At 32.7% G+C, this 26,536-nt stretch overlaps 1 protein-coding gene and 1 pseudogene across 1 annotated transcript in view; both read right to left on the reverse strand.

Annotated features, from left to right (window-relative positions):
* The window catches only part of JAK2 (Janus kinase 2), a 158,454-nt gene that overhangs the window by 92,070 nt on the left and 39,848 nt on the right, over positions 1 to 26,536 (reverse strand). The window contains exon 3 of the mRNA XM_051987735.1: positions 4,132 to 4,382. Coding sequence (XP_051843695.1) covers positions 4,132 to 4,351 — 220 coding nt within the window. The 5' untranslated portion in view covers positions 4,352 to 4,382. The remainder of the gene's footprint in view (positions 1 to 4,131; positions 4,383 to 26,536) is intronic.
* The window catches only part of LOC127544312 (endoplasmic reticulum-Golgi intermediate compartment protein 2-like), a 51,529-nt pseudogene continuing 39,302 nt past the window's right edge, over positions 14,310 to 26,536 (reverse strand).

Consider the following 26,536-nt stretch of genomic DNA (forward strand, 5'->3'; position numbering starts at 1 on the left):
ATGTCTTGACTTGCCCGTGAACTGGATTTAAGTGAGGCAGAATGACAGTTTCATCCTCACTCTCTTTTCCAGACTCATCAATGTTCAGTGGCAAGACAAAAGTCAGAACAAATGGTGACAACCTGGGATGCAGAAGATGACCTTGGTATTTTTGATGTCTCACCAACTCTAAGGATTCCACAATACTTGCTTCAGCCACCTTCAAAGCCAAGGGAATTGTTTTCATCTGCCCTTTCCATTGGGAGAAGTCTTGATAGGCTTTGGGTAGGCATCCTCCTTACTCAACAACAAGCTTAAAGTCTGTCAACTATCCACCATTAGAATAAAAATTTCTCGAAGATGGAGGATTTTGGTTTTTTTTCTTAGATTTGTTTTTTTCTTGTCTAAATTTTGTTTTCTTCTGTTTAGATTCCTAGGACTCAGCCAAGTCAAATCAACAATTAAACCTTTATTATGTGCACTATGTTTTTATTTTTCTGTAGGAAAACAAAGAAATAAAAAAAATGTCCTGCCCCCAAGGAATAAGGTAGACTCTTAACAAATGATTAATCTATTTATCTACTAAGTAATTAAAAAGAAAAGCAGAGAGTATATAAGAGAATTGCAATTTCCTGTAGGCATCCTTTTTCTGTTCTACTAAGTATAAGCATAAAACATGGATGTTTTACTTTGCATTAATTAAAAGCAGAATAAAAATTTTAAAAAAGGAACACCTGCTATATTTATCCAGAAGAAGTTCCTCTCAATTTTCTACTTCTTAAATTTAGTTTCTCTGGACAGTTTTCAAAACTAGAAATCAGCTTTATTTACAACTGAATAGGCACCTGGGAGAATACTGTGCTTTGCTACTGGGCTTCAAAAATGTCTGCTAAGGCTTTTCCTTAAAAGAAAGCTTTTAATGTGTACAAGAAAGCCTTATGCTTACCTTAATTCATCCTCAGTTTTTTTGTTTGTCTGTTTTAAATAACAGTAAATTCAGGCTATCTATTGAAAAACTTTAATTTGTACTTCATTAATTAGGAATTTAATTTAGCTTGATAAGGAAAATGATGATGTAATTATTCTAAGATAAATTATTATTAACTATACACATTTGTAATGTGATTACTTTTCATCAAAATGAGTTTAACTGAACTGAATTTATAATGCAAAGTGAATTAACTGAATTTTGTGAGTAAGGAGAAAAGTATATGAAAGTTGTCAAAGTAAAAGGGGACAAACTTGTGAAAAAATTTAAAAGCTAAACAGAGAATTTTATATTTGATCCTGAGGATGATAAGAATGACACTGGAATTTATTGATTAGGAGAAAATATTATTGCAAAGGTAGGAATGACAAGACCTAATAACAAATTGGATATGGGGGCAAGTGCAGATGAGGAGATGAATATGACACTGAAGTTGTAAGCCTGAGTGACTCATTACTCATTACAATTCACTGGTTGGTAATGCTTTCAACAGTAATAGGAAAGTACAAAAGAGAAAAAGGTTTGTGGGCAAAGATAATAAATACCCAAGTCTATTGCAGGGGATGAATGAATTGAAAAAGTACAAAATACCTCACAAATTAAACTAACTTTGATATTTGATGACTTTAAAACAAAAGTGGGCAAAAAGACTCAGGATCACAAAATGTAATTTGCATACTACAAAGAAATCTACATTTAAGTAGCATAAATATTTTCTATTTTGAAGCAAATTTTTATTGATATCTTTTGCTTTTACATCACCCATCTCTCTCCCTTTACCTGTTTCCAGAATTCCATCCCATATGGCAAAGGATTTTAAAAAATTAAATCTAAATTTTAAAAAAAAGTCAAAAAGTAAAGAGAATAAATACCAGCAAAACTGCTCAATACATAGAGAAACAATGTGGAAATATATGCCATGTTTTACATTTGAGATCCTCCTATCTCTACAAAAGGACAGGAGATGTCTTCCATGAATAGTTTCTGATTGAAGAAATTCCATGGACAAATGAAAATTTGACATCAACTCTGCAATTTAGTCTTAGAAAGATTCTTATAGCCACAAAAGTTAAATGATTTTTTCAGGGTCTCACAACACACACACACACACACACACACACACACACACACACACATACATACACACACGTATGTACATAACAGATGGTATTTTGTGGACTTTGGAGTCAGTTCTCTACCACTACTTCAACCTGCCTCTAAATACCAAATTTTATCATAGAAAACGAAAATGAATATATCTTAAAACAAGGAAATAATGGTTCTAAATATAGGAGTTACATCTGAATAATCTGAACAAAGTAAGACTACTACACTACTATATTAGAGCAAAGAACAAAATCAGCACTAAATTAGAAGATAAAAATAGGAGGATATGAAGACTGATCAGACATTTCTATCTTGACCTATTTTTTAAAATAGCTTCAACATGGATAATGAATAAAAGAACAGATATTTCTTGGGCCTATCACTATCTCTTATATTAGTTTAACATTTTGACAACTGACTCAATGAGAATGCCCAAAAAAACATATAAATTCATTTCAGCCAGGAAACTCTTGATCTTTTTGTTAAACAAAGATTTATAGCAGTTGAGAGCAACATAGATTTAGATTATAAACTCATTTGTAAAAAATATTATGCAATATAATGAAGGGAGATTCGAAGCACTATCACTTCCAACAAAAAGAAATTGTGGTAAGAAAAGTAAATTTATACAAAGTTTGATATGAGACTCAAATAAATCAGATTACCTTAATTATATATAAAGATGAAACTAGAATGAAATAAACAAAAGGCTTTAAAAATGGAAAATAGCTGTTATTTCAATAATAAATTGTTGCCTGTCAACAACAGCAAAATCACTACATATCAATTCTAACACCAAAGTTTCCAAGTGTTATATGAAGAACTAAAGAAAACAAAAATGGCTAAAGTAGTCACACTGAGTACACAGAGAAGGGTCTGTGCTGGAAGAAAAATTATTTGTAGGGCATTGATTTTAAGGACATACATATCAACATATATTAAAGGAGGGAAGATACTAAATGACTGGAGGAAGATGTTATACTAAAAATGGTGAATGTGAGGATACTAATAAATATCAACCTATAAGCCTACTTCTACATCTCTATAAAATTTCCATGAGAAAATATCACCAACCTCTGCAAGAACTGCAGAAATCTATATGACTCAAAAGAATAAAACATTAATTACATTGGAAAAATCAAGTTATTGAAGAATATAATTTTCCAGAATGTGCTATGGAAGAACTATCTTTTGAAGGTAGTTTGCCCATTAGATTCTCAGCTCCTTAAGGACAAGGACTGTCTTTTAATATTTTTTGTATGCCACAAGCTTAGCATAACACTTGGCACTTAATAGCTTAATAAATTTCACTGTATTGAAATGAAGTTGATCCTAACATAAAACTGAGTAACTCCTCATCTTATTGTATTGTGTCTTATCTTCAGAACTTTGCTTGCAAGCCTGGAATACTTTGAAATACTGCCCATTCTTCAAGGTCCAGATTAAATTATATCTTTGTCATAAAATTTCTGATTCCCTCACTTCATACCCCAATCTCAGTGGAAAATCATCTTTCTCTCCTTAGCTTTGTATAATTTATGCCTATCTTGTCATGTAGAGTTATGAGGAACAAATGAGATGAAAAGTGCTTTGCACATAACATAAATGTCAACTATTATCATCATTATTTTCTATTCATGTTGTAATTAGTTTATTTACCAAACAGTTATTATTATTGCCTTCCCTCTATCCTGAACTAACACCACCATGAGAGCAAGGATATGTCTTAATTCATTCTAGTGATCACTTCCTTAATCTTTGCATCTATCTTGACATATAGTCATTTAACATAAAGTTGTTGAAGTTTAAAAAATATCCCTACCTCTTACTGTTATTTACATAGCTAGCTCTAATATTCCCTCTCTCTCATCAAATCTGGAGTAAGCAAGCTTTTTATCCTTTAAAATGAAACCAAGGACTCTAGAGATTAAGTGACTTGATTAATATCACACAGCTAGTAAACAGGGGTTTGAACTGAGAATTTCCAACTCCAAATCCCATACTCTATATTAAGACACTTAAAGTGGCTATTTGTCAACTGCCTTTTTTATACTTACCACAAGCTTTACAAGCAGCAATACAAATTTCCTCAGCAATATATTCCCCAACTGGAAACTGTAAATAATCTCCTTCAGTCTTCCCAAGAGAGTGGTAAAGATAGACCTGAAAAATTGGCTCAATCTGCTTCAAAGTATCATCGTTCCCAGGAATATCTCCATTTTGGTGGGTAGAAGATATGGCAGATTCCTCCATTTCTGTCATGGTGAGGCAAGCCATTCCAGTGCTGAATATTCTTTAATATATTTGCCTATAAGATAAATAAACAAAATCACAAGTGAAACCAATATTGCTAATGCAATCTTCATACACAAACTCCAGTCCAATGTCATACTCAAATCATCGATGTGTAAGGCACTGGGAGAAGTTACTGAAGAACATCTGAGTTTTATCTTTAACTTCACAGGATTTATGAATTAGTTACATATTAAATAGGAAAAAAAGAGAAATTAAAATAGAAAAAGTTTTAAATAAGAAATAAGACAGTAATAGAAGAAATGTGACAAAGATAGGTTTGACTGTCAATTATACAGATGATTATTGTAAATGGTTAGAGGAGGAAAAGGGTTAGCAAACAGTTTCAAAGAGTGCAAAATATTTGCTAACATTCATAAAGCCAATCTTTCTTCCAAAAGGTATGAAAGGGAAAAAGATTTCCCAAAAAGATACCCTAAAAAAGAAACTAGATGTTGCTACAACAGAAAAAAAAAAAAAAAAAACACAACACAACTGAATTAGTAATAAACTTTTAAGATACCTTACTTGGAAGGTCATGTGCTAAATAAAAAATATATAGTTGTATTTAAAAGTGATCATAAAAGATAAAATAACCAATTTGTTTTAAGTGAAATTAAAAAGTTTTGGCACAAATAAAGTCAACGCACCTAAAACAGAAGAAAAGTTTTCAGTTAGATAAAAATCTTTATATCAAATATGATAAAAACAGAGTATCCAACATATATTAAAAAATGCCATTAATTTATTAAGACCAGGAACCTTTCTGTAATAGACCAAAAGGATATAATCAGATTCTTTTAAAAAAAGAAATGCAGGTAATCAAAAACCACATAAAATGTTCCAAATCAAATTTATAAAAATTTTTAAAATTCTGAGTTTTAATCTTATATCCATTAAATTAGCAAAAAATAAAATGAATAGCCATAATGACTGATGGACTGACTTGAGAAAAAAGATATGCCAATATACTTCTGGTAGAATTGTAGAGTCAGAACTCTGGAGAAGTATACTTGAAACAAGGTGTTAACTCAGTGGAATTGATGACAATGGTTCTTTAGTTCACATATATACTTAGTACTTAATATGGTGATGTAATGGTTCTCTTAAGTTCACACATAATCAGTATGCTATAATGATGTAATTACAATAAGGTATATAAGGGCTAAGAAGGACTGGAAGATAGATAATCTATCTTTGACAGCCTTGTGGTGGCTCTCATGCCTTCTGCACTAAGATAAAGATTGGGCCAGAATAAAGAATCTAGTCTCTATTCTTGACCATTCTCGTGATGTCTATCCTGTTGAGACCAAGGCCCATCTGAAGAACCTCCAGAAAGCCAGCCCGAACATTACATTTTGGCATCTGAATTTGGGGCACTAAAAAAAATACACTACATTTTGAGGTTCTGAACATGAGGCCCTACACTCACAAGTTCCACTAACACAATTCTAAGTTCAGTGGAGAAGTCCCTATGATCAGGAAATAGAGTGAGTAAACTAGCCACTTTCATTTTTCAACTAAAATGGGGCAAATACTAAGAAAAGAGCTCTCCCCACTCCAAGGGAAGCATATAGAATGCACAGTTAGGTTAACAAAAAAGCAAGGTTTGTTGGTAACTTGAAAGCAGATCACTGGACTCTTAAATATATTAGAGTGCACGTCTCCTTGACTCTCTAAGGAAGAAAAATTAGAGCCAGATATATGGAAAATAGTGGAGAGCAACTAATTGAACATTATGAAGCTATGGGTCCTGATTCAATTCCTGAAGAAACATTCCTTATGTACAATATAATACAATTGGGTTTAAAGAATCCACAAATTCTAACAAAGCAACTGAAAAGCATGGAGAATTGGACAAGAACAGTGCTAATGAACTTAAGGGGTGTGGTGCTTCTCACTTTAAACAGCTCAGTTACACCTGAGCAGGCCCATTAGGGCATTCCCCATATCTTTATCGTCCTCCCTCAATTTTCCCTTCCTCAATTTCCCCTTTGTGTTGAACAGAGAAGGGGAAGAGGAAGGAGGGGAGGAGGAGGAGAAGGAAGAGGAAGAGGAAGGACAGTGACACCATCAGCACTACCCATGCAGCAGCTTTGTCCACTCCCTATGACACAATTACAAAGGGCACTAATTAAGGCTAAAGAGGAAGGGCAAGACACATCTGATTTAAGAATAGAAATGTATCCTGTGATTGAAGAGTTTGACTCTTCAGGTCAAGAAAAAAGAAAATACACTCCGTTTAATCTAGAAATCATCAAAGATCTGAAAAAGGCTTGCATTCTTTATGGCTCTACATCGTCTTATGTTAAAATATTATTAAAGCATTTGGCTTTTGAAGTTTTAACCCCTAATGATTGGAAATCTATAGCAAGGAGATGTTTAGAATCTGGACAAAAACTTGTGGCTTTCTGAGTAATGAACTCTTTAAAATACAAGCCCAACAAAATAGGCAACCTGGAGTTAATATACCAGTTACCTCTGATCAATTAGCAGGTTTAGGTCTTTATGAAGACACTTTAGCACAGATTAATTACCCTTTGACAGCATATGAGAAAATTGTTTCTGCTGCTATCAAAGCGTGGGACCATAGAAATACTAAGGAACTACAAATTGCATGTAGCTCCAGAAAAAATTCAAAGGCATGCTCCTTTTCAATATTTAGGATATGAAACATATCCTAAGGCAGTGGTTCTCAAACTTTTGTTTTCAGTATCTTTATCCCATTAAAAATTATTGAGGATCTCTCCAAAGCGTTTTTGTTTATCTGAATTATATTTATAGACATTTACCATATTAGAAATAAAAACTATTTTTGAATTTGTAGACCCTCTAAAAAAGTTTCAGAGATCCCAAGGATTCTCTAGACCATACTTTGAGAACCACTGTCCTAAGGTGTTTATAGTACAGAAATTTTCTTTAAGAACAGAGAAATTAAACACCTTAAATGACTTCCAGAAATTGATAGGAGATAACGAAGAGATGTGTCCAGTATAGGCTTAACTATCTATAAATTACAACCACTATATTATATTTTAAGAGGAGACACTGCTTTAAACTCACCATGCCAGCTTACAAAAGAAGCTCAAGATGCTTTGAGAGAGGCTGAATTAGCTTTATCAAATGTGGTTGAAAGAGCCACTCAGAAACCCTTGGAAATTTCAGTTTTGACTATAAAAGAGGCACCCACAGTAGTCCTTCATCGAGGATACAGTGTGATAGAGTGGGTGAACTTCCTAGCACAATCAGAACAAAGCCTTACTTCTTACCCAGTGCTTGTGGCTAGAATTTTATTAAAGGCCATAAAGTAAGTAGTACAATTATCTGGGGTAAGAGCTGACAAGATATACATCTTTTATGCCAATGCTCAAATTAATGTATACTGTGAAGTCATTCCAGAATGACAAATTTTATTGGCCACAGCTCCAAGTTTTACACACGGGTCTCCATTAAGGATAACCCGGCTATTATACAATTGACAATGGATTCTTGAAGAAAAAATTTCTAAGGTCCTCTTAAAGGACCAAATATCTTTACAGATGAATACAAACATAACATTTGTGCTGTATATTCTCATGACTTAACTATAAGAAGAGTAGTCAGAACTTCTTTGCAATCTACTCAACAGAATGAATTGTATGCGATCATGCTAGCTCTTACTTATTATCTAGGAGATGTAACTATAATATCTGATTTGGCCTATTCCGTAGGTATGGTACAAAGAATTGCCACAGCCCAAATAAAATTTGTAGCCTCTAATATATATATCAGCTCTTTAAGGAACTTCAAGAGCAAGTGAGAAAGCATCCAGATAACATTTATATCTTGCATTTATATCTCATAGTGGACTTCCAGGTTCTTTTTTTAATGGAAATTCAAAGGCAGAAAATCTTCCTACCATGTTAGCCAATACTCCTTTATTTCAGCACAAGAATCTCATTCTAAATATCATCAGGCTGCTTGAGCTTTACATTTGCAATTTGGGATAACAGAAGAGGAAGTTAGGCGCATAGTAAAAGCCTATACACCTTGCCTTCCTTTCTACGCTCCTACGCTCCCTCCAGGAAAAAACTCTTGTGCTTTGAGACCTAATGAAATCTGGCAAATGGATATGATCCATTATAAATCCTTTGGTCATCTGTCTTTTATCCATGTTGTGGTAGACACCTTTTCAGGATTCACTTTTGCAATACAAGCAGCAAAAGAAACAGCCTGAGTGGTCACTGAATTCCTTACACAAGCTTTTGCAATCATGGGTGTGCCACAAGCAATAAAAACAGATAATGGATCTCCATATACTTCTAAATATTTTGTACACTTCTGTGCACAATATCAGATTATACACACCACTGGTATAACCTTTAGTCCTCAAGGACAGGCAACAGTAGAGAGGAGAAACAGAGAAACATCAAGACATTCCTCCAAAAACAAAAGAAAGGGGGAGCCACAGGTAACCCTAGAGAACTTCTAAATTTAGCTCTTTACACTATGAATTTCTTTATTTTTGATAAAGATGCACTAGCTTCGGCAGACACGTTTCATAACCCATTATAAGGGCAGTGTCCAGTATGAACACCTCCACTATCTTTAGATAATCACCAAGTGATATGGAGAGATCCAGAAAGTGGTGAATGGAAGGGACCAGATAGGTTAACTGCTTGAGGGAAAGGGCTTGATTCTATCTCTACAGATGGAAGAGGAATCAGATGGGTGCCAAAGAGCTGTATTCAACTTGTCCATTGGAGAGAGACAAAAAAAGAGAAGACCCTTGAAACAAAGGAGAAAACCCAAGAAACATCGGGTGGTTCCATCACTGACTGGGCCCACCATTGAAAAAACATGACAGTGAATATCAAAAATTGTTACTGAGACTGATGCAGGACTTCAAAATCTGCAGGAATCATTGGATTCCCTAATACATGAAGTAATGGATAATAGATTGGTTTTGGACTATTTCTAGGACTTATGGACATGTATAATTCCTCATGCTGATTCATGTTGTTTGTTATATCACTATTAGTCTGTGTTTTATTACCATGTGCTTGTGTAATACCTCCCATACTGATGGATTCATGTATACCTGTTTCAAGTAAGATCCTTCAGTCCAGAGGAAACCTGCTAACAATATCTGGTTTGGTGTTTTCACTTCCCTGAGAAGTCAGGGAAGGCATGACCACCTATGTTCTAAAACAAAAGAAAGTGGGAGATGTAGAGAGTCGCAACTCTGAAGAAGTATACTTGAAACAAGGTACTGATGAGATAATAGTTCTCTAGTTCACATATATAGTTAATACTTAGTATAGTGATAATGGTTCTCTAAGTTCACACATAATCAGAATACTGTAATGATGGAATTACAATAAGGAATATAAGGGCTAAGAAGGACTACAAGATAGACATTCTATCTTTGACAGCCTCGTGGTGACTCTCATGTCTCCTGCACTAAGATCAAGAATGGGCCAGAATAAAGAATCTAGACTCTATTCTTGACCATTCTCATGGTGTTTACCCTGCTGAGACCAAGGCCCATCTGAAGGACCTCCAGAAAGCTAGCCTGAACATTACATAGAATTATAAATTAATTCAAACATTCTGGAAGAAAATATGGGATTATACTAGAAAAGTGACTAAACATTTCAGATCCTTTGAATATTTCCAAGCATTTACCCAAAGGAAATTCAAAAGTAGAGGAAAAGTTCCCATTAACAGTACTTTTTAAAAATGGTAACAAGAAAAAAAGGAGTACTTATTTGTCTCAATAAATGAGCATATAAATGTAATTAAATGTTCTTGTGTCATAAGAAATTATAAATATGGAGACCAAAGAAATTTGAGAAGACATATAAAGTGATTCAGAGTAAAGTAAATGGAAATGACAATAATTTATGCAATAAACAAAATTATGTTACAAAGGAAAATGACACTAAAAGATATCAAAATTTTGATTGCTGTATCAAATAATCTTGATTTGAGAGGACAAATGATAAAACTGTTATAGATTATACATCTGAGACCTATTGTCAAATGAGCTAAATTTCTTCAATAGCACCTCTTAAGCAGCATGATCAAAAGAGCTTTTTTATGATAAACTTTAAGGTAAAGTTTAAAAGGTTGGGAAATAATAATGATGACTTTTTAAGTACCAATAAAATATTAGATAAAACAAAAAGACCTTGGATTTCAATCAAACGACCTAGATCCAAATCCCAGCTCTTCCATCCAACTTAGCTGGGTGATCTTAAATTAATTAACTTCTCGGAGTTTCAATTTGCTGAGCTACATGAGGGGACTGAACTAGTTGATTTCCAATGTCTCTTCTGGCTTATATTTTGTGACTCTTTAATTCTGTTTTCTATATTTATTCATAAGACAAATAAATTTCTAATGAAAGTATTTAATTTATAGATAGAACAGTCAATATTTGATGATGAATACAGGATGATTTACTTAAAAAAATCTTAGTGAACTAGCAAAGAAAATGAAACAATTTCAGTAAAGTACAGAAATCAAAATAAAACCACATAATAAAATTTTAAAATCTAGGAAGAAATAAGACAAAGGCAAGTCTTATTCAAAATAACTAAGAAAAGCATGAAACCTTAAACTCAATTTACAAAGACACACCAAGGACCTATGTATAGGTACAGTTACAAAATGTTCTTTAAAGAAATAATGACTCAAATAACTCCATTATGTTCATGGTTCATGATTGATATAATCAATGTTAATACAATAAAAATACAATACTATTTAAATTAATTTATGGATTTAGTAGTAATGATGGGGTCTGGGAGCAGATCCAGGAACTGATAGCCCTAGATTATCTTTCAAGGACAGGATGACAGGCTATGCTAATCCAACCTATTAAGAGATATTGTATAGTATATCGGACAATGAATTTATTTGGAGGAATAAAAGACACAGAAAATTAAATGAAATAATTAAACAAAGTAGAAATGCCAAAGAAAATTCCAGATTTCAAATTATACTATAAAGCAGAAACAATCAAAAACTATTTGATACTGATGAGATCCTGGGTTATGAGGTGGGATTGGCAGAGAAAGCCTGAAATACTAATAAAATTATTCCCTGAGGCAAATAGGGAAGGGCACTAATGGAGATCAGCTTAATCTTACAGTCCTTCTCCCTGTAAAGGTCCTTTGGGTAAGCCCACTTTACTGTATCTAATCAGAAAGACAAATTATTCCAAAATTCAAAAATTAAATTTCCCCTATAAATCTGCCCATAGCTCATGCCATCTTTGCTGAATCCCTTTTGGGTTAGCTTGCCAGGCATTTTGCCTCTTAATATCTTTCTCCTCACCCCTTCCCCAAAACTCAAGGTATTTTTCTTCTTCTTATACCTAAGTCTTTTAGGGCACTAAAACTCCTCTATGGATTTAGCCTGCCAGTCAATGCTATACTCTCATCTCATGGAGTATTTCCTTTCTCCTGATTAATTGTAAGTTCTACTAGAGAACTTGTCTTTTCTATTGTTAATCATTAAAAGCCCTTTCCTTGCTAAGTATATGCTCTCTCAAATTGATTTCATATTTACCATTCCTGGTGTCTACTGCATCTCCTCATTTTATCTGTAACCCCTTCTCCTAAGTAAATGTCCCTTTTGGCAAAGAGAATGGTTATTGTGAATTCTTCACATAACTGAATCCCAATATTTGGTGCCAAATCCCAATATCTGATGCCAATTGCTCTCCTCAATCTCATCATTTGGGTACTTGACCCTCAAACACTTAAGTAGCAGTTTAAAATACAGAACAATAGAGCAATGGAAACATACTAGATAAATAAGAGATGGAAAGAATTGAGCTCAACAATCTAGCATTCAATAAACTCAAGAACATAAATAGAAAGGAACTCTTTGACCAGACAGTCAAAGAAATTCATGACACAAAAAAGTTAAAGATCCCCTCCTTTAGATGAACCTACTATTTCATGTAGTTTAAATTATATGTATGACATGAATATTAAAAATCACACTATTAAAAAAAAGAATACATATTGTGTACTTTTAAAAATGAGAGATAACTAATGGAGTGAATTTTTAATCAAACAAGGAATTGGGGATATTACACACAAAAAAGATGCTATGTATAACTAAAAAACTTCTAAGAACAAGTCATGTAAGTAGGAAAGGAAGGAAAATGTTTGAATTTGAAAAAATTTTTGTATCACTTTCTTTTTAAGATTCTGGTACCCAAAATATATAGGAACTGACAGAAATATATAACATCAAAAGTCCTTCCTTTACAGACAAATAGTCAAAGTTTTACAAAAAATTTCAAGACGTCAATGACTATATGAAACATTGCTTCAAATTTCTAAAAATAAGAAAACTACAAATTAAAAGAACTCTTGAGCAATTTCACCTCACATTTAGCATATGAGTAAAGATGAGAAAATATGGGAGGACAGCTAAGTTGTTCAAATAACTAATCTTTTGGATTGAGTGACTATTTGTATTTGCACTATTCAAAGTTATAATTATGTAAAATATGGTCATTGATCCCACACCCAACAGAAATATGCACACAAATTTGAATAATGATACAACCATTTCAAATTGGTCCAACAATTCTGGAATGCCATTTGGAATTATATGGAGAAAAAAGAGATTAAAATGAAAAAAGATTAAAACTTTTGACATATAGATATCTGCTAGGCACATATCTCAAAGAAATCAGTGATAGAAAAAGAAGTACCATATAAAGCAAGCTATTTATCATAGTATTTTTTTAAATAGCAAAGAATTAGAATCAAAATTGATGTCTATTGATTGAAGATTGCATGACAAAAGTTGTGGTATATTAATATAACTGAACATAACTACACTGTTAATTAAAAAAAATCTATGAAGAAAAACAAATATATAAACTAGAGCAGGATGAAGTAAGCAAATCCAGGAAAACAACTTACAGAATGACTACAATAATATAAATGGAAAGAATAGCAACAAAATAATCAAAATTGAATGCTGCTCTCATTTCTAAAATATATAGAGAATTGACTCAAATTTATAAGGAATCAGGCCCTTCTCCAATTGATAAAAAGTCAAAGGATAAGAACAGACAATTTTCAGATGAGGAAATTGAAATTATTTCTACCCATATAAAAAGGTGTTCCAAATCATTATTGATCAGAGAAATGCAAATTAAAACAACTCTGAGATACCACTACACACCTCTCAGGTTGGCTGAGATAATAGGAAAAGATAGTGACAAATGTTGGAGGGGATGTGGGAAAACTGGGACACTGATGTATTGTTGGTGGAATTGTGAACGAATTCATCCATTCTGGAGAATAATTTGTAACTATGCTCAAAAAGTTGTCAAACTGTGTATATCCTTTGATCCAGCAGTGTTGCTACTGGGCTTATACCCCAAAGAGATCTTAAAGAGGGGAAGGGACCTGTACATGCAAAAATGTTTGTGGCAGCTCTCTTTGTAGTGGCCAGAAACTGGAAATTGATGGATGCCCATCAATTGGAGAATGGCTAAGTAAATTATGATATATGAATGTTATGGAATATTATTGTTCTGTAAAAAAATTACAAGAAAGATGAATACAGAGAGACTTAGAGAGACTTACATGAACTGATGCTAAGTGAAATGAGCAGAATCAGGAGATCATTATACACTTCAACAACCATACTATATGAGGATCAATTCTGATGGAAGTGGTTATCTTCAACAATGAGAGGCTCCAAATCAGTTCCAACTGATCAGTAAAGAACAGAACCAACTACACTCAGTGAAAGAACACTGGGAAATGAGTGTGGACTGCTTGCATTTTTGTTTTTCTTACCAGATTATTTTTACCTTCTTTCCAAATCCAATTTTTCTGGTATAGCAAGACAACTGTATAAATATGACTACATACATACATGTATTTAACATATAATTTAACATATTTAACATGAATGGGACTATCTGCCATCTAGGGGAGGACATGGAGGAAAGGAGGGGAAAAGTTGGAACAGAAGTTTTTGTAGGGGTCAATGTTGAAAAATTACCCATGCATATGTTTTGTCAATAAAAAGCTATAATAAAAAAAAATTGAATGCTAATGAGCTAAAAATGAGCTAAGAGGTTGTTTGTGTGGCCATCCTGAACAGAAGTAACAGATTTACAGGTTCTAAGTCTGAAATGACAACAAATTATTTCAACTATGAATTTTCCAAATCCATGTAGCATGCCTGTTGTTGAGAAAATTCCTCCAATAATACCACATAGTCTCACTAAAAATTGCCAGAACAGCATGTGTTCTTCAGTTACTATTATCATAAGGGAACTAAGATCATATTTCATAAATATCCCAAATACCCCAAGGCTTCCTGCTGCATGGCTAATGGCAATTCCCTTTCTGTCACTCTAAAATGGTCAATGTCTGCTTTGTATGTATTGAGTTTTGTTGGCACAACTGTGATAAAGTACCAGAACATCTGGTTATGGTCTATAGCAATTTTTTCAGTTCCACCTAACAGATTACTAATTCCTGGAACAAATTCACCAAAAAACAAATGATCTATTTTATGGGAAAATTGTAGGAGTTATGGCTGACAAGTGCTGCCAGGTGTGCATGATCTAGGGAATGTGGAATTGCCTTGCCTACAGTTATATGAAAATTCCCTAATACTTTACTGAAATGTAGATAATCATGAATTCTGCATGCATCTGGTGGTTGTAATGGATTATTTCCTCTTGGAAGTAATATTGTGGAAACACTTTTAAAAGCACTTTTGACTTGTACTGACTGTTCCTCTAATAGTAATAGTAATTACTAATTAAATACTAGTAATAGTAATTACGAATTAAATACTAAGTAATTACTAATAGTAATAATCTTTGAATTTTCTGTAGCATTCTCTTACCTCTCTCATTGTTGGGGTAAGAGAGCAAATATTACTGATTTCATAAACTAGACTATCTGCAGCTGCATTAGTTTCTACTAAATCTGATACATCAGCTCCAAAATACTAATACTTCACAGCCTTCATCTAAGATATACTGAATATATTTGATATACTGAAAATTCCATTTTGGTTACCAAAGCCACTGTAGCAAATGCTATTAGAGAAGTTGTGCCCCCAATTGCTTAAGTCTCTACATAGCTTACAAGAACCTTTGGAAAGGCATCCAATTCTTTCACCAAATTTGAGGGGGTTTTTTTGGGGGGGACTCAAATCATCTCATCTTCAGCAGAATCTTACACTTCTTCCTCAAAGTTTTGGGGGTACAGCTAAAACAGTCCTCAGAAGAAAAAAATTATCTCATGGTACAATATAACTGTATTGTAATCAAAATGATAATGTATGCCTTCTTGACTGTATTTTGTTTAGCCTTCTTTGGGGCATACAGAACATTCCAATCTTCAGTATTCAGTTATAAATGCAACAATTAGTCTCTCTCTACACAGCTATTCACAGTATATTGGTGAAAAATATAGGCATAGTAAGGACATTAAAGAGTTTTTGAATTATACTATACCAGAGTCTCCGGAACAGAAGTCAAACTTTCCCCCCAAATCTGGCTTAAACAAAATCTGAGTGTTGCTTATACTTATTTTTCAGTGTATGCTTATATAATTAACATTATATAATTTTATTTCATTTTAGGAATTAAGCATACATCAAATAGGGGCTTATTATTAAAATGAATATGGCATATTACATTCAGAACATTATTCATATTTTATATATTTGCAAGTTCCCAAGATGTAAAAATTATACAATTATATTTTTATACTAAAAATTTACTTCCAAAAGGTTTCTAATGACCTAAAAACAATCTCTGCTATTCCCTCTGTTGTATGGGACTAAAATTAACTTTTTGAAATTATGACATTCAAAATTTCAAACCTTAGTATAACCTTAAAAAAATATTTATTGCCTAGACAACATAAAATAGTTTTCATTTGACAAAGCTGGTAATATGAAAATACTCTAGAACTTAAAAGGGTTTTTTTTTTTTTAAACTGTCAACAGAGTTGTCAGTTTTTATAAGCAATGTTATTTATTTGGAAAAGATTAAAAAGAATCCATTTACTTTTTCTAATTGTGTGTGCCAAAGTGCTAAAAATTCCATTCTGGTAACCAAATGATAAAAGAAACAAAAAGGTTTTAAAGATGGATATTGTAAACAATAGATAATTTATTGTTGTCTCAGCTATCTTACGACCTTGCAATATTTTTTGAAAAGTCATATTAAAATCAGAAATCTTTTTAATATAAGCTACTTAACTCATGTTATGAATATCAGAATAATAAACTTAAATCATATAGTCATTGGGGTTTACAATTATTTTGCTTTTTTGTCACTACAATGACCTATGACCACAGCTCTGGTTCCCTATCTGAAGCACCAACATGCAAACTGAGACCACAATATGTGAAACAAAGATCATTTTATCTCTATGAACACAAGTCTTAAGAAAAACAGAATCTTAAAGAAACATGTCTGAGCTACACAAAAGCAAGCAAAGGCCTGAAAGAAAATTCAACTCTTCACACCTTATTTTTATTTTAAAAAAAGGAAATTTGATGGTTTCAATATTTCTAGAGATATATGTCATTAAATACATTTAAAAATCCAGATCACAAAAAATTTTCCAAGAATCAAACCACTATAAAAACAAAAACAATTACAAATGGCATTGAAGGACAAAAAGATATTCTGAAAAGTTACTATTCTTAAATGATTCTGAACTTGTAATTCAAACACTATAAAAGTTATAATTCTAAGTAACAAACATTATGTAGTTATTAAATAAAATACATATATTCTACATAAATTATTTCTTAAACTGTAACAGCATTTTTCTAAAAATTATTATGACAAATTAATATAGCTATAAATTAAAAGTTATGAAGAATGACAAATGGACAGTCTTTTGAATTCTAAGTCATAAAGTGAAACACACTGGTCATCTTCTATTTACCGAAAAACTGTTTTAAATTTCCAAATGTGCAATTTCAAACTACAAATATTGTGCAGTAATGTTTTGTTGTAAGACAGAGTGAAACGAGAGATTATATTTGGTAAATGCCAACCATAGATCAATTTCCACCTATATTTTAGTTATTTATTTATATTTTAAATAGTTCTACTAAATTGCATATAATATGTATTCATATGTATATCATTCTTTAAGGATGGCTAAGTATTTTCCTCAACGATTTAGAATTGTGCTAAGAAAATGGCTAAAATGCTCATCTTTGACCAAAAGATACTACTGTTGGGTAAATACCAGTAGGAGGTCAAATACAAAAGGAAAAATCCTATATGCACCAAAATGCTTACTGTGAGATCAATTTGTTACTAGGGAGGGGGAAAAAAAAGAACTGGCAACAAAGTAGATGTTTACTGACTTAGAGAGGGCTAAAGAGAAGCAGAGAAAATTTTATAGAAATAAAGTGAAATAAGTAGAGTCAGGTGAGCAATAAATGCACAATAACAATAATGAAAACTGTAATGAATAACAAAAATCAAAAATAAAAATTCTAGTAATTATAATGACCAAGAATGTATTCTATAATGTTCTTCTTTTGTATAATGTGATGGTTCTCTCTGAGAGCAGATTTCTTGGGGAGATTTTCTGGAGGCAGCCTTAGTTTCAGCTCAGAGTAATAATCACTCCAAATGCAGCCAGCTGATAAAATCCAAACATATATTTTCTCCTTCCTTGGGCCCGGGTAGCTTTCTTAGAGGCCTCAGCTTTCCTTGTTCCAAGAAATCTCACTGCTAGTCTTTTGTCTCTAGCTCAATTCCGACTCTTGGCAATCTTTCAACTGACCTCCACTCTGAATCTTTTCAACTGAACTTCCGACTTGAGCCTCTGTCAGCTTCTTATATATGATCTCCCAAAGGTTGACTCCTCCTCTGATAGAGTGGGATTGTGGGTTTCTGACTTGTGAATCTCATACTGAGTACTGACTTGTGAATCTCCCAAAAGTGTGAACTCCAATGATACGTAAATACATTAGTGAGCTAGAGAATTTGCTAAGTACCATGCTAAATTAGGCAACTGACATCACTTAGTAAGGATTCTAACAGTATTCCTTATTGGGGGGGAGGAGACACTATGAGTGGGAAACACTACATATAAATTGTACTTCAATATGGGCTGATTTCCCCTTTTTATATTTTATTCTTTGTTTTAAGAGATGGCTCTTAGGTAGAGGGTTCAGAATATTTGGGGGTTAACGTTAATGTAAAAATGCATTAACTTTTAAGAGTTTTCCTAACAAACAACTCTATGAGGTAGGCAGTATTATACCCAATTTGTAGAGGAGAAAGTTGATTCTTCAGGAAATCTACACCACAATGTTGTAACAACAACAACAACAACAATAATAAAAGCCCAATCCATTGGTGAGAGAGATGGGGCATGACAGAAGAGGTGTTAAGGAGGGAATGGCAAACTAAGCAAGCAAGCAAACAAGCAAGCAAGCAAGCATGAAGCAAGATGACTCTGTATACCTGAGACCACTAAAAGAGTTAAAAAGGTCTGGTAAGGACAATGAAATGCCAGCCAATTGGACTCTATTGATATCATTGATTGGGTTAGCACACCAGGGTTATGTAACTGCTATAAATAAGCAAAATTACATGGGGTTGCAGATTGTCCCAATTCAGAAGCATCCTGTGACCAACCTGACTTGGAAGTCAGTGACTAGTACTGCTCCATGAATACCCCCCAAAAAGCAAATTTGATGGTTTTATTGTTTCTTTTTTTTAATAATAATTTTTTATTTTCAATATATATGCAAAAACAGTTTTCAACATATAACTTTGTAAAACTTTGTGTTCCAAATTTTTCTCCCTCCCTTCTCCCACCCTCTTCCTCTAGATAGCATGTAACCCAAATACAGGTTAGACACGTGCAATTCTTATATACATATTTCCACATTTATCATGCTGCATAAAAAAAAAAAATCAGATCAAAAAAGGAAAAAAATGAGGAAAAAAGCAAACAACAACAAAAAAGGTGGAAACAATTATGTTGTGATCCACATTCAGTCCTCACAATTCTCTTTCTAGATGCAAATAGCTTTCTCTATCACAAGTTTATTGGAATTGGAATTTCTAAAGAAATATGAAATAACTAAATACACACTTGAAATCCAGGTCACTGAAAAATTTCAAAGAAAGAATCAAGCCACTTAAAAACAATTGGTTTCAAACACTGGCCAAATTATTTAACCTCTTAGCCTCAGTTTCCTCATCTGTGAAATGGGGATAATGGGATTTTTATGAGAATCAAATAAGATAATAATTGTAAAGTGGTTGGCATAGTGCTTGGCACATAGTAAGCACTACATAACAGCTATTATCAGCTATTAAGTTAATGAAGATCAATACAAATCATTGCAAAAATATTACTAAAAAGGCTGAAACAATGTATTTTAAAGATTTTATACTATAATTATTTTACATATACACATCCATACCTATCAGAAATGCAGAACTGATTTAATATTAAGAAAATTGGATACACACTGTCAAAGAAGAAAATGAATCTATCATTTTTCAATATGGTCTATTTAATAAATCCTACAGATTGAACAAAAATCAATTAAAACAACAAAATTTCAGAATTTTTAAAAAGCATAAATTATCTACTTTTTAGTATATTGCCAATCACAAGCCCATTAAAAAAAAGAAATGAAAATTAATTCCTCTAAAAAACAGATTATAGAAAATATTTCAGAATCTATCTAAAACAAGAAACATGATTACATGAAGAGATGCATGAAAAACTTCTGACAAAACACCCATTTCTGTTAGGAAGATTAGAAAGTATAAGAATAAAATGAACTGTTCCTTAATATAGTAAATAGTAATTCTTCTGAAACTAAGAATCAGCATCACATGCAACAGTGAAATACTACGGCCTTTCAAATAAGATTATTCATATGTGTATATGTGTGTGTGTGTGTGTGTGTATTATGTACATGTGTGCATATACTTAAATTTTTTAATTGTTTATTTTATATACATACAAAATAATATTTATAACAATACCACAATTTAGCAAATATTTTTTTCTGTGCTAAAACTATTTTTCTGACTCCAATATACACTAGACGAAGGTTTCAAGTGCAGATCACCCACAATTAATATTTATATAAAGTAACCTAAAAACAGTGATTCTCAGTAACAATTACACTCTTACACCCTCCACATAGCCACTGTGGAGTCTGAATGGAAGATAACACATAGCAATTTTTAATTTTTTTCTTTTTCTTTGCATCATGGGTCACCACAGACAAATGATTTGTTATCTAATAGTCAAACCATTGGTAATGGAGGAAAACATGATCAAAAAAAGAATACATACTGGTCAGTGGCAAGAACAAGAAATAACAGCTGGAATCCCTACAATCTGAAAAAAAGGACTACAAGTCTCCTAAATACGGACTTATGCTCTGTGATACTAATAAGTTATTCTGCTGTCATAAATGATTATACAACCAAGTGAATTTAGTGTTCCTGTCATGAATAACCATTAATGAGCCAATATTAATTGATAGAATAGTGAAGATTTGGACAGACACAGTGATAGAATCACATGTTCCTTCAAACCTACCCAAATCTGAGTAACTTTCAGGTGGGGCAACTCCTCTACTTTTGTTGACCCAGAGTATATGGAAATGGAAAAGTAGGAGTGATGGGAAAAGAGGTGTCACAAAAATCCTTATGAATTACAGAAAGACCCCACCAAAAAAATCTTAACAATAGTTATTACCATCATGTTTTAACTTTCTCCCCTTTTTGATATACAATTAGCTTGACTATTCTATTTACCTTTTATGGTTGTTCATCTATATAATTTTATTTCTCAAAATTCTCCAATATCAAATCTTTCATTCCAATCTGCCAGTGTCCACACTGTTCTCAATGAACGCTAATTAACCCCTCTGCCCTTGTTCATTTGTTGCCTTTACCTCCCCTTTCCCACTATAATCTTCGAAGTCCAAGCCCAGATAATTTTTCTTTTCTATAAAACTAATTATTCCTTCTCTGTACTTCAGATAACACTTGTTTATCCCTTCTATAACTTTCCAAAGCTTCTAGTGTTTGTAGTAAACTACAACAAACTTTATTAAGTCTTATTAAAAAAGTATCACTTAATTATGTATTATGTAATGTTGTTGAGTTGTTTCAGTTATGTACATCTTTTCATGATCCCAACTGAGGTTTTCTTTGCAAAAATACTGGAATAGTTTCTCATTTCCTCCTCCAATTCATTTTATATTTGAGGAACTAAAAAGCATACAGAGTTAAATCATTTGCTCAGTCACATAGCTTCTAAATATCTCAGACTATATTTGAACTCAGGTCCTGACTCCAGGTTTATGACACCTAGTTGTTAATGTTATCTACATCAGCTCTAACTTTATTGCACACAGGGAGAACCTACATGACATTGTAGCAGAACAAAGGTAAAGAGGAGTAACTTCATATCATAAAACCTGGGTCCTCCACCAATATACTACAAGGTGCTACAAATGATTTTTTAAAAATCAATAAAGAAAACAACTTCCAAAATGTAAACTAAGTCGGCCTTCATCTAAGCCTTTGGAACTCACAGTTAAAGTACAGGGAAGAAACAATTACCAAAAGAGCTGAGAAGTCCAAGGTGTCAGAGAAGAAAGACACAAGCAAAAAAAAAAAAAAAAAAAAAAAAAGACCAATGAATGGGATCAAGAAGAGGTAAATGGCTATTTTAAAAGCACTAGCTTCAGAGCATAGTGGAGCATAATGATTTATGATACATATCTAGCTAAGAAAATAAATATCAAGTCTGGAAAAAAAATTAAATGACTAAATTTCTAGGCACTTGTAGCATGGCCCTGGTTTTAGGAAATTAGTAATAATGATTGGCAAATACAATCAGTCAAAAAAGGGAAATTAATCCCTCTATTGATTAAAATGCTATGACTTCCTACCCACCGAAGTATATATTGTTTCTAGAAGGCTGTTACAGTATATGGAATTCTGCTACCATAATGAAGCCAATACCCTAACTTTGCCCAAAGTATTACATTTTGAGAATCTCAGTTCTTCAATTTCCATCTAATAACAAGTAAAAGTTATTTTGAGTTTGAGTTAGCACAGTGTTTTAATATTCATTCTCTCATATGATCTTTACAACTATATTATGAGATAGGCACTCCAAATATTATTTCCACCGACAAATAAACTGAGGCTAGGTAAGGTTAAATGATTTGTGCATGTTGACACACAGTAGATCATATCAGAATAACACTATATGAAAGGTTGATTCATATTCCTGGAGAAAAAAGTAACTATTAACACCTAGCTGAGAAACAGAGAGACAGTGAGAGAGAGAGAGAGAAGCATATATTATGACATGAAGAATATATCATCTCTCCTCTTTCCCGTTTGCCCTCCAATGTAAACTACTTCTTTTTTGTTTTTGAATCCCCCAAGGCTGGGATAGTCCCTAGAAGAATAAGGTCTTTAAATAAATGCTTCCAGAATGATTCTTTGAAATGCTGACTCAAAGAGATAGTATTTCCCATGAATGCTAAATGAATAAAATATTGTAACAATTCTAAGTATGGTGTCAACCCAACATTCTTTTCTCAGTCCTTACAATTTGATATTGTTGACCACTCCCTTCTCCACAGTATCATGGGAATTATAGAGGTTCTTCGTGTACAGGGACAGGTTGGACCAGATGACTTCCGAGATTCCTTCCAATGGTTGGAGTCTGTGATTCTGTTTCAACCAGAGGTTCAGACGAACAAACATTCTTTTAAGTTCACTTTTGGCCAATTATATTTGAACTAGTTTTATTGCAATACTTTCCAGCACAGAAATCAAACACTCTAGAATGGAGGGCAGCCAAGAAAAATTACATAACATGAATTGCATAAGGCCACAGACAGTTCGATTTGAGCTTTTTGCTATTAGGAGAGTCAGGAAAACACTGTCTCTAATGGAATCCCATCAGTGTGGATTTTTTTTGTTTGTTTGTTTTTCAACACATTTAAAAAATAATTTCAAAACATGAAAGTTAAATGAATCTTGAATATAAGATCTGGCATACCAGGGAGTTTAGACTTAGTAGTACTCTTTATGTGTTTCTATATACATACTTGAAAAGCAAAACTACTCCAGGGAAAAATGGCAGCCAGAAAATAGATAGAAGGGTTTCTTTGTTTTTTTTGACTTCATATAGTTCTTAGTCTACTCATTTTAGAGGTTGCAAGTATGTTACATCACATGAATACAACTCCTCTATTCTTTTAAGTTTGGTTTGCTTCCTTAGAAATCTTATTCTATGGGTCTAATTTTTCTGAATTCACATATACATATATGCATACATGCGTGCATGCATTATTTCTCCTCAAGGTCCCTATCTGCCAAATGATTCTGTAGACCAGAAAAAAACTGGTTAAATATTTAAACTAGCTAGAAAGTAATGAAATTACAAAAGAGAGGTAACTGAATTTTCTCCTCATAATAGATCTGAAATTTATTAGTTTACTTCTGAAAATATTTCTCTAGTTTGACAGCATGCCAAAGGATTGCTTAACCATGAAACCAGCCCTAAAACAAACTTTTTGCTTTAAATATTCTCTACCACTGGGCTTAGCTATAGTGCCTTTAGATATAGATTCCCTTTCTTTTTCCTCTCTTATATCATTAAAAAAATGCAAGAAATATTGCTATAGTAATAGTTATTATTTTTAAGTAACTCAAATAAAGTCAATTATCTAATTATAATTAAATTAACATAATAATAAAATTAACTCATTATAAAAGTGTGGAACCAACTGAGCAACAATATTATTATAATCAGTTGTTGGCATAGAAACTTCCTGGTGATAAAGCATATATCTAAAAATACTACTTTCTGAATTAGTGCCAAAACCCCAGTTCTATAAGATGTCCAACTAGTATACACGAAGTCTGTCTAGTTGTCAAATTTAGACCACAGTTACTTGCATAATTTCCCCTTCTTTGTAACATTTTATCATTCCAAATGAGGGTAGTAAAAAGAGAATGTTGTAGAAAATACAACTCCTTTACTCTTATTCCCCTTAGATTCCACATTTGTTTTAGAGTTTCCATCTGAGCTAACATTTGTTTATTCTTTTTGTGTAGATTTGCATACTCTTTCTGATTATAGAAACTTTTAGTTTTTAAAATCCACTCTATTTTATCAAATGGGATATTTTTATCAAATGGGATATTATTTAACTTACATCAGCATCATGGGCTAGGATTTATTGGATTATTCTGATACAAGTTATTTTCTAAAATAGTCTCACATTTGTAATTTAAATACAAAATCATCAATCTATTTTTTTTCCTTTGCTGAGATAATTGGGGTTAAGTGATTTGCCCAGGATCACATAGCTAGGAAGTGATAATTGTCTAAGGCCACATTTAAACTCAGATCACCCTGACTTCAGGGCTGGTACTCTAAGCACTGTGCCACCTAGCTGCCCCTTCAAAGTACTTTTTTTTTTTTTTAAGAGAGCAGCTTAATGAAATCTTGTCTTTCTATCACATCCTAATTTTATATAAACATTTGCTTGTAAAAGTCACATTTTCCCTTTTAGTATTTGCAATCTTTCTTCTAATAAAAGCTGGTAAAGACTGCTGATTTTTTAAAGCTGGACTTCAAAATTAACATACTTCTATGAAATTGCTATAGTTAAAGGACAGGAATATAAGTTTTGCAAATTCAGAAACTTATATTAACCAAATTCACAAGAAATGTCTAAAATCAGAAATACCTTAGTTCCAGTCCAGCCTCAGACACTTATTAGCTGTGTAGCCTTGGGCAAGGTATTTAATCTTTGTCTCTGTTTCCCCACTATCTCCCATACTATTCAATACTGTATTAGAAATGGTAGCTTTAGCAATTAAGAGAAGAAAAAGGAATTAGAGTAGGTAATGAGGAAACCAAATTATCATTCTTTGCAGATGATATAATGGTATACTTAGAGAATCCTAGAGAATCAACTATAATACTACTAGATCCAATTAACAAAAAAACAGAGTTGATCACTTGTACTGCTATATATTCCCGACAGATATGTCTATCAAGGAAATAGAAATATGCATCAGAAGATAGCTTCAGAAACTAAAGCTATTTCTAGGCATATGAAAAAATGCCCTAAATCACTACTGATTGCATTTAGATAAATCCAATTTAAGACATTTAATTAATTAATTCTCTGAAGCACTACTTCATATCTCTCAAATTGACTGAGATGATAGGAAAAGATAATGGTGAATGGCGGAGGGCATGTGGGACACCAACATATTGTTGGTGGAGTTGTAAAATGATCTAATCATTCTGGAGAGTAATTTGGAACTATCCCCAAAGATTTTTAAACTGTGCATACTCTTTGATCCAGCAATGTCTCTATTGGTTCTGTATCCAAAAGAGATCATAAAAGAGGGGAAAAGGACCCACATGTAGTCAAGGAACTGGAAATAGAATATATGCCCATCAACTGCAGAACGACTAAATAAGTTATAGTATTTGAATATAATGGAATATTATTATTTTATAACAAATGATGAACAGGACAACTTCAGAAAAGCCTAGAAAGATTTACATGAACTGATGCTAAGTGAAATGAGAAGAACCAAGAGAATATTGTATGCACTAATAGCAGCATTGTGTGATCAATTGTGATGGACATGGCTCTTCTCAGCAATAAGGTGATCAAGGAAAGTACAATAGAGTTATGATAGAAAGTGCCATCCACATCCAGAGAAAAAACTACGGAGATTGAATGTGGATAGTATTTTCATCTTTTTTTTTTTTTTTTTTGCTGCTGTTGTTTGTTTGCTTTTTTTTTTCTCCTTTTTGATCTAATTTTTTTTTTTTTTGCGCAGAAAATTAATATGGAAATATGTTTAGAAGAATTGCACATATTTAACTTATGTCAGATTGCTTGCTATCTTGATGAGTGGGGGGTAAAGTAGGGAGAAAAATTTAGAACACAAAGTTTTGCAAAGATGAATGTTGAAAACTATCTTTGCATATATTTGGTATACTATGGGTTTTAAAAAAATTTATTTATAATACACATTGATTCATATTGGGAGAGAAAAGTCAGAACAAAAGGGAAAACCACAAGAGAGAACAACAAAACACA

The sequence above is a fragment of the Antechinus flavipes genome, chromosome 1 (genome assembly GCF_016432865.1).
Source record: "Antechinus flavipes isolate AdamAnt ecotype Samford, QLD, Australia chromosome 1, AdamAnt_v2, whole genome shotgun sequence".
In the NCBI taxonomy this organism is placed as follows: Eukaryota; Metazoa; Chordata; class Mammalia; order Dasyuromorphia; family Dasyuridae; genus Antechinus; species Antechinus flavipes.